The sequence below is a fragment of the Rhinopithecus roxellana genome, chromosome 16, assembly GCF_007565055.1.
Source record: "Rhinopithecus roxellana isolate Shanxi Qingling chromosome 16, ASM756505v1, whole genome shotgun sequence".
NCBI lineage: Eukaryota > Metazoa > Chordata > Mammalia > Primates > Cercopithecidae > Rhinopithecus > Rhinopithecus roxellana.
Window position 1 is genome coordinate 36,628,274 of NC_044564.1, and position 9,086 is coordinate 36,637,359.

Genomic DNA, 9,086 nt, shown 5'->3' on the forward strand with positions numbered 1-9,086 from the left:
AAAAAAACTAGCCGGGCGAGGTGGCGGGCGCCTGTAGTCCCAGCTACTCGGGAGGCTGAGGCGGGAGAATGGCGCAAACCCGGGAGGCGGAGCTTGCAGTGAGCTGAGATCCCGCCACTGCACTCCAGTCCGGGCGACAGAGCGAGACTCCGCCTCAAAAAAAAAAAAAAAAAAAAAAATATATATATATATATATATATATATATATATATATATCCTCTTTGGTAATAGTTTTTTAAAATGAATTTGTGGCACATTAGAAAGAATGTTTTAAAGCAAAATTGCTTTTTAGTTTGTATTCTCTAAACGTCAGAAGTTTACTTTGAAGAATTAAAAAACTTACTAGAATATTCATATTTAACCTATAAAATAAGTAACTTAGATGGAATAATTTGAATTTGAGAATTTCTTTATACCACTAAATTTGAACTATCAATGCCATTTTATTTTTACAGATTTTCCTTGACACATTATATTGGCTACTGGAAAGACTTAAGACCCTTTATGAAAATATGACTTTAGTGATGCAACTTATGTACGAGGCAGATAAGGAAGCATTGATCCCTGTGCCCGTTAACTAAGATTTTATGAAATAATTTCTAACAGAGGACAGTACCGGGAGTGTGGTCAGGCGCGCCTCCCTCCTCACCGGGCCCACCAGAAGCTTTCAGGGTTCTGGGAGAAACATGTCCAGGCCTGCAGAGGCTGTCACAGGGGAAAAGGGCCAGGGTGGGGAACCCAGCACAGGCAGCCTGGCCTCACAGGGGAGTCCAAGGTTTTCTGAGGAAGCCGTGTCCAAGCCGAGATCCTTCCTGTTCCATGTGCTCCAGCACAAGGCCCGCAGGAGGAGCCGGGTGAGTGAGACCAACCCACACAAGCCGGGCGGATTCCCCAGGCAGTGAGGGGGAGCCGGGCCTGGGGGCCTGAGGGCGGCCTCGGAAGCACAGCGTCAGAGAAACTCCCACCGCTCCTATCAGGAACGCTTACACCTTTATATCAGCATGGGGGTTGGGACTGGGTGATCGGGGGAAGGGTCTGCCAGCGGGTCGGGGGGTCGCTCTGAGTTGGACGCCGTCTGATAGAGGAGGCTTTTCTGTTGTTCGGTTTCTCACGGAATCGTATCTAGAAGAGGGCAGAGGCCGCCAGGAGAAAGCGCTGCTGGGAATGAGGTAGATGCCGCTCGTTTTCACCCAGTGCAGTGCTTGGGATTTTAGGGGGTGGCAAAGTGACCTTGATCTATTTTCTCTGTGCAGGTCTCTGTTAGAGTCACCGTGGGGATCTCCGTGTTGGTTTTGAAAGGCCTCTGTGTGAGTCTGTCAGGGGTTTCTGTGGGGAGGTCCCTCTGGGGTGTCTTCATGGGGGGATCTCAGTCAGATTCTCTGTTGGGGTCTCTGGGGGTCACTATGGGGAATCTCTGGAATCTCTATGAATGTGGGAATCTTTGAGTGTGGGGTGTACATGGGGGTCTCTGTGCTCCTCTGCTGCAGGTCCCAGGATCCAGGGTCCCATAGATGTTGGGCCCACACTGGAGCTGCCCAGGTCACCACCCCAGACAGGACTTGGCTCCAGCAGTAGCCTGGGCGCCCAAAGTGACACCAGGGCCTTTTCCAAACAGGTCTCCAGCATGGGTCCTGCCACGCCTGGGTACAGGCCTGTCCCCTTGTCCTCAGCCTCCACAACCCCTGCAGGTGCAGAGCTCTCCCTGGGCAGAAGGCCCCTGTACAGAGCCCTCTGGGGAACCAGCTCCTGCCTTTGCTCCTGCCTTCCCTGGGGATGGCCAGGAGGGACCCGGCACCAAGACGGAGGAGCCCAGGACCGTGCCCTGTGGGAACTCTCCCTGTGAACCATGTGACCAGATCCTCTGAGGCCCAGTGTGTCCCCTGCCAGCACCTGGGCTTGGAGCCATAGATGTGCTGTGTCACCCCGGCCAGCCCTTGCCTTCTGGGTCCCTCTGCCCTGGGAGTGGCACTGACCACTTTTACTTGTAATGATCACCGGACTGTGAGGACCCTGGTTACAGCTGTGGGCAGCTTATGGATCCTGCACTTGCGAACTTATGTTCGTCTTCCCGGATTCTTCTCCCACCTCCCACCCTGGGCCTAAGGACCCCTCCTGTGGTTCCTGACCACAGAGTCCCGCCAGGGGGGCAGGCAGCAGCCCTGGGCGCCTCCTGAAACAGACACCCCACACTAGTGGCCCGGAAGACTGCTCTGGAGAGTGAGGCAGGGGACACCAGACGCAAACCCAGGGGTGTTACCAAGGCTGAGCCAAGTGCTGGCGGGGCCCAGGTCCATCCCAGAACTCAGCAGGCAGGGAAGGGTCTGGGGAGGGTGCCACCTCTTCCCCACCAGGACATCTGGGAAGGAGCTGTCCTGCCTCTGACCCAGCGCCCGTACAGGACACCCCCACATTCCCAGGCTACTACGGGGCAGGGAGGCTGCTGGGATCCATCACTCCTCCAGCCTCAGGGGAGCCTACCACCCCCTCAGGCTGTGAAGTCCCTGCAGACCCAGCCCCACAGCAGCACAGAAGTTACCTTAGTGAGAACGGGGATGCAGTGAGCCAGAGCCCGGTGGGGTCTCCATAGGGTTTGCTGTCCTTACACGTCCTGAAGACTCTGGGTCATGATCCAGCTTGGAAACCAGACCTGGTTTCTCCCTGGACAGGGAGAAGAGGGGGTCCTCCACGTCCCTGCCAGCCTCCTCCAGGCCCAGCCATTCTAGAAGCCGCACTCAGGAGGAGTGGACACGGAGCTCGTTCCTGTGCCCTAGCATGGCACAGACAGAAGCCACCACCTCTGCAGGGAAACCAAGTGTATTGGGAACTTCTCTGTGAAAGTCGGGAATGCATGGCGGCTGTGATCACCCAGGCAGGACAGGCTTAACGTGTAGGTGTCAGTTTTATTTGAGTAGAACCCCGTCTCCCCCAGAAGACGTGCAAGAAGCCTTCTCTGGTTCAGGAGGCAAGACACCTCGTGTAGACCTCAGTTCCTGCGGGCTGCGGATGGGGCCACTCGAGGCGCTTGCCACGCGTGGCCTGTGGTGGTGGGGGCCAGCTGGGGACACAGACTCCCGGGGAGGTGGGGCCCATCTGCTGTCTCTGTCTCTGATGTTCCTGTTTTTGACAGGACAGTGGTGGCCCCTGGGGGTGGCTTTGGGGCTGCAGGCCAGAGCTCTCATCTCTCTGCTATGTTCCTGGTGGCAGTGACCCCTGTGGCTGCAGGAAGGCACATTCTCCTGAGCGTGGAGGTCACCTTTGTGGCGACTGACCTCTGAGGGACCACGTCCCCACCGAAGCCCCAGTTTGTCCACCAGGATTTGCCTCACACCTCTGCTGATGGTCCAGGCTTCATCAACCATGCAGTCTGTAAACAGCCTTGCTGGGCCAGACCCCCAGCTCTGGACAGCATCTGCCCCAGGCTTGCCTTTCTCCAGGACGTCTTCCCACCCTGCGCCTGTTTTCCTGGGGTGTAGACCCTGTGGATGGTGACCGATCTTTCTCCGAAAGTGGCTTTCTGGTGCCGTCTCTCCCTTCTCCGGCTGAGGCTGGTTGTATTTCCTTTCTTGTTTGTCTCCTATTTCCCTGGCGTGGGGAGGGTGGCTCCTCCCACTGGCTTCAGAGGTCCTTGGTCCCTTGGAGCCATGTCCCTGCTCCCCTGGTCTGGGTCTCCTGCGGGCCTCGCCCTTGTCCGCAGAGCCCAGTGTCTTCTGACTCTTCTGTGGGGCCTTTGCTTTCAGGCTCCCAGGCTCCCGCTGCCGTGGGCTGTCCCCTCCCTTCCATAGGAGGGCCCATGGCCCCTGCGAAGCCGTCGTGTTCTTACTGGACACACTCTGGGAGATGGACAGAGGGGCCTGAGCGGGCAGCCTGTCTGCGGCGGGGAGCATGTCCACATGGTGGCCTGGAAGGCACAGATCTATGGCGCCATCCTGGAGGAGGACGCCCGAGGCACGGCCTGGCGGCTGCTCCTCTGAATCCACCTGCGCTAGGAGCGCAATCTCACTGACCACCTGCGATTTCAGGCGCAGCTGCTCTGGATCTTGAGCAACACAGATTGTAGACCCTGAGGGGTTATCAGTGGTCCCCAGAGCCCCCATGCTCCTCAGATCCACCTGAACGCTTCCTGAACTTGCCCTCACACTGGCTCCCACGGTGACGTCCCAAGTGGGGGGCTTCTCCTCCCCCACCTTCAGTGCCTCCAGGGCGTCTTTGGCCCTTGCCCACTGGGACCCTATGCTGAGCTCTTGCAGGGCTCTGCTACTACACACGTCTCCTGGGGACATGCTCTCACTCTCAAACCTTGCCTCGTTCCCAGCCATTTCTGAACCCATACTCCCCGCTAGTCTGGGTTTGGGTTTCCTGGATGCCAGGACAGTCCTGCTCTGCCAGGTTCTGCCCACAAGGCTGCATGTGGGGGGCTGAGAAGACCCCCTGTTCTCATGTTGAGTTGGAAAGGCCTCTGATCGCCCCTGGGTGTCAGCTGACTGGGACCCTCTCAGGGGCCTCTGGGCTTTCTCCTGCTCAGGTGGTGTGGAAGCGAGAGCACCACTCACGGTCAGGACTGACTTGCTTGTTGTTCTGTTGTCTCCTGGACCATTCTGAGGACGTTTTCCCGGGAAAATGGGAACCTTGGCTGCAGACTTGTCCCGAGATTCCCAGGAGGCCCAGGGGGGAAAGGTGGATTGTGGGAAGGGCGGGGCCTGAGCCTCACCTGACCGGACATTTATGGGCTCCAGGGATTGGAGGTCTGGACCCCACCTGTGTCTCACACGGAACTTTAAAAGATGCACTTCCAGCGTCTGCTGGGTGCAGGGCTGGAGGAAGGAAAGCTCCTGGGAGGTGTTCACGTGGGCTTTCCCACCCCTCCAGGATGCCAGCTTCCCGGGTTTCCTGTGGGTGTCAGACTGGGGAACAGCACATTTGACCATGAGCCAGGAGCGACGCACAGGCACGGGGATCCAGCCCTCTTTGATCTCCCCCACCTTCCTGGCCAGATGGATTTGCAGCTTGTTTTCCAGATGCTTCTTGTCTGGGTCCCCGGGTGTGGAACTTACTGATTGGTATTTCCAGGGCCTCCATATGTCACCTTCTGCCTCCTCCTTGTCTTCCTCCAGAAACTTCACTGAGGTCCTTCCTGAGCCTCTATCCTGGCTTGGGTCTGGCCCTAGTTTGGACCGTAAGCACCCCTTCCCAGAGAACCTTCCGGAGCTCCTGAACCCGGTCTTCTGCACATCCTTCCTGCCCTTCCCTGCAAATTCAGAAGGCTGGGAGGGCGAGAGGGCCTGCTGTGTCTCTTCTGCCTGACTCTGGGGCCTCCCTGGGAATTCCCCCTCAGGCTGCAGCAGGTCCCCAGATGCCTGGAATCTGCTGGGAGGGCCGCAGGACTGCTCCTGGTGGATGGCACTCCTTCCTTGCCACTGGTGCTCTGGGAGCTCAGGGCTGGTGGTAACCCCGGGAAGGATGGGGGCTGACTTGGGGCTCCAGGAGGCTGGCCTCTCCTGGGGAAGGTGGGCAGTGGGCTGGTTCAGGCCAGCCGGAGACTTTTTGAGGAGAGAGGGCAAAACCCTCTTCCACTTTGGTCGCTTCTTCAAGGTCCATTCAAGATTCTCCTTTCCAGCGGGGATGACAGACTCTGTCCTCTCCTGGGTTGTAGGGTAAGATGTCCCACAGTCCCTAATCTGGGGTGGAGAAGAGCACGGTAGGCTTGGGACAGGGGGTGAGAGGCGGGCCTGGGTCTGGATCCCAGCCAAAGGCGGGCACTGGGACTGGGGCCAGGCTGGAGTGAAAGGCTGGGACTGGGCCATGTGGTGGGGCTGGGGCGGTGCCTGGGAAAGCTGTGAGGATGCCTCAACCTCAGGTTCACCTGGAAGAGAAGTGGAGGCTTTATCCAGTGATACAGAGTGTGCATTCTGTGAGGAAGTCTTGCTAGAAACCCAGGCTGTGGCTACTAGGGACTCGCTGTTGAAAGATGGGAGGTTCCAGAAAAGCTGGCTGCATTTCTGCTGTAAGTGGTCCCCCACCGCTGTGGCGTCAGAGACTTGCTGAGGACAGGGCAGCTGCTGTGGTTGGGTTGACACGTTCCAGAAGGGATTTAGAGTCGTGATGTCCCACTCCTTCCCCAGTGATGTCATCTGCAGGTGGCCGGCCTGTTCCCTTTCTTTCTCCTGCCACATCTTCATCAGTGCTCTCTTAGTGATGAGAGTCTCCAGCAGCTTCTGCACGTCAGGGTGGATGAATGTGCAGCCACCTACCTCCACGTGCCTGGGTGTGGGGTCTCCCCAGAAGGAAGCCTCTAGGGGGTGGTCGGGAAGATGCTGTGGCTGGGATTTGTCATGTGAACAGGTGGAGAGGCCCCAGGTGGTGGCAGCCTCCCTCCAGCAATAGAGGTCCTGGATGGGATCGCTGGAGCACCCAAGGCCAGCGATCACCCTGGTTGGAGAAGGCAGCCCCTGGTTGTGTAGAGGGGAGCTCTTGGGGACGGGGCGTGTTGTGGAGTCACACTGAAGTCCAGCCAGGCTGGAGTCGGGTGGAGGTGGAGAGGAGGTCAGGGGACCATGCGGCTGTGGTGAAGGAGGAAAAACCACATGTGGCCGGGATGCAGGGTGTTTTAGGGGAAGTAAGGGCTCTGGAGGCTTGGAGGCACTCAGGGTTGAGTGTGGTCCAAAAGGCTCTGAGAAGGTCATCGGGCCTGGTGACAGGGTGGAGGCCAGAGGAGCTGGGGGAGGTGCTGGGGACAAGCTGGCAGGAGATGGATCTGGCATGCATTTCCCATGCAGCTGGTGGGCCTTAGCAGGCGCTGGTTTGCACACGTCACCCGGGGGTTCTGCACCTAAGGGCAGATGGGAGCCGCCCTCGCCAGCGAGCTTCCTCAGGTGGCTGCAGGAGACAAGAGGCACAAGCTGCAGCCAGGGGCAGGTGGGGCTGAGAAGCCAGGAGGGGTGGGCACCTGGGGCCTACAGCTCCTCCACCTCCCCCACTACTGACTTCAAAAAGCTTTGCCTAAGCCTGCCCCAGGGCTTCAGTCCTTTCCTCTCCCCTTCCCAGGACCTCTCCCTCCCAGATCACCAGCAGGCCCTAGGGTTGCATCAGAGGCCCTGGTAGGAAGGAGGACATGGAGAGAAGGAGGAAGCTCCTCACCTTTCCAGAAGGTAGTTCAAGTCCCGGGTCTCCTCCAGCTCCCTCAGGAGGATTCTGCAAGCTGGAAGTCACAAGACAGGGTTATGGTGGAGAGGGCGGTGCCTGGGAACCTCACGGAGGCTGAGTGGATGTCTCTTTAGGGGACACCACAGGGAACTAGACTCTGAAACCTACACATCTGTGGCCAAAGCCACATGGACCCGATGATGACAGGAAGGTGTCCACTGTGCAGCACTTTGTCATTTGCAAAAAGTGCTTCCACGTCCACCCCTTCATAGGTGTCACAACCATCTTGTTGGGAGAGCAAACGGGTGGTCTCAAAGAGGAGTCAGCCATGGCCGAGGTAAACAGCTGTCCACATGGACCTGGAGCCTCCCTCACCTCCCCCCATATCCCAGCAGGCCTTGGTCCCTTCCCCACACCGCCCCATTATGGGCAATACCAGTCCCAGGCCCATGGCTTCATTCCCACAGGGAATCTGAGGAGGCCCCAGGTTCTGATTTCCCTCCCAGGAGTTTCCCTCTCAGGCCTCTGCAAATGACTTCCTCAGGGACAGGCGATGCTGTCACCTCTGGGGAGTCCCGGGAAGCAGCAGAGCCTCACCTTTCAGAGCTGAGATCTTCTTTCTGCTCCTGGACCTCGCCCTTCTCTCCCTTTGAGGCTGAGAGGCAAGAAAGGATGAGGGGCTGGGACCAGTTCTCAGTCTCCTCTCCTCAGACCAGCTGCACACATGCAGTGCTCATGAAGGACACGGCTCCCTGCCTCTAGCTCAGGGAGCTCTGTGTGTGCTTTTTACTCATGTTCACCATGAATGAAATGTTTTCCGTTTTCCTTCTTAGGAAAATACAAGGAGGGGTTTTCTGTGTGACTCCACCCTGGTGTCCCCAGTCCCTGCTCCTCCCCTGAAGGCACACCCAGGCTCAGGTCTGCAGGCACCTCTGAGCTGCCGGTAGGACTCTGCATTGGAGGAGAATGGAGAGGAGGCCAGGGACCATGGGGTTGTGGTGAAGGAGAAAAAGCACATGTGGCCGGGGTGCAGCCACAGGCGAATCCAGGCTCTCGTGGGAGGCTCTCGGGGGCTCAACACAGCTCCCAGATCACACAGAGGAGGCTGGGCCCCCAGGCACCTGGCCCAGGAAGGAGGTGATGAGGCTGGGGCCTGACCCGGTCCTCGCCACTGAGTCTGGTGTTGGTTTTTGCCCTGACGCCCCCTGCGCACCCCACAGATGGTCTGGGAGCTGGGGGTGGAATCCTCCGCCCACTCTCACCCCTGCCTGCCCTGCCCTGCCCTAGAGGGATGACGAGATTTCCCATCGTGGGAGTGTCTCTCGTTGTTTAGGAAAAGTGGAAATGAGGGGAGGAAAAGAAGAGAGAATCTTTCTCTGTGGGGCTGGGCTGAGGGCTCCTCACCTCCCTGCTGCTCCTCTTCCTCCCGGGCGGGGGTGAGGGTGGGTCACTGTGGAGGTAGGAGAGTAATAGGTAGAGGAGCACCAGGCCACACACACTGGTGAGGATGAAATCCATCATCCAGGGAGTGGAGCTGGGGCTCAGCCATGTGGCACTAGGGCTCTTCAGAGGAAAGAGCATTGTCTCCATCTGAAGTGCAATGTCGCCTTCAAGCAACTGAGGGCTGGGCATCCCCTTTGGGTCTAGGGAGTGGGGCCCAGGCCTGCATCACAGAGCTGGGGCCTCTTCCTCACAAAGGGCTCCTGCGGGCAGGGGAGGGGCAGTGGGAGGAGGAGGCTGAAGCACAGCCCCGCCCTCAACTCCCAGCCCTGGGTCCCTCCAGCCTCCTGGGTCCCCCAGATCCCTCCTTCCCACTCCAGCTGCTCACCTGTCAGAGACAGCCCTGGGTCCATTTTCCATTCTCTTCTCCTGGAACACAGGTGTCACCTGGCTCTCCTTATGCCTTGGAGATCCAGGCCTGAGCCCACCCATTTCATAGCCTTTGA

The 9,086-nt window shown here is 58.3% G+C and overlaps 1 protein-coding gene across 1 annotated transcript; it reads right to left on the minus strand.

Annotated features, from left to right (window-relative positions):
* Positions 1 to 1,401: 1,401 nt before the first annotated feature.
* SPATA31E1 (SPATA31 subfamily E member 1) lies at positions 1,402 to 8,739 on the minus strand. Its single transcript, XM_030919177.1, has 6 exons — positions 8,545 to 8,739; positions 7,738 to 7,795; positions 7,135 to 7,195; positions 2,972 to 6,873; positions 2,604 to 2,719; positions 1,402 to 1,767 (listed from the first exon to the last, which is right to left on the minus strand). The coding sequence occupies exons 1-6, from the start codon at positions 8,728 to 8,730 to the stop codon at positions 1,402 to 1,404; spliced, it is 4,689 nt and encodes a 1,562-aa protein (XP_030775037.1). The 5' UTR covers positions 8,731 to 8,739.
* Between the last annotated feature and the right edge of the window lie 347 nt (positions 8,740 to 9,086).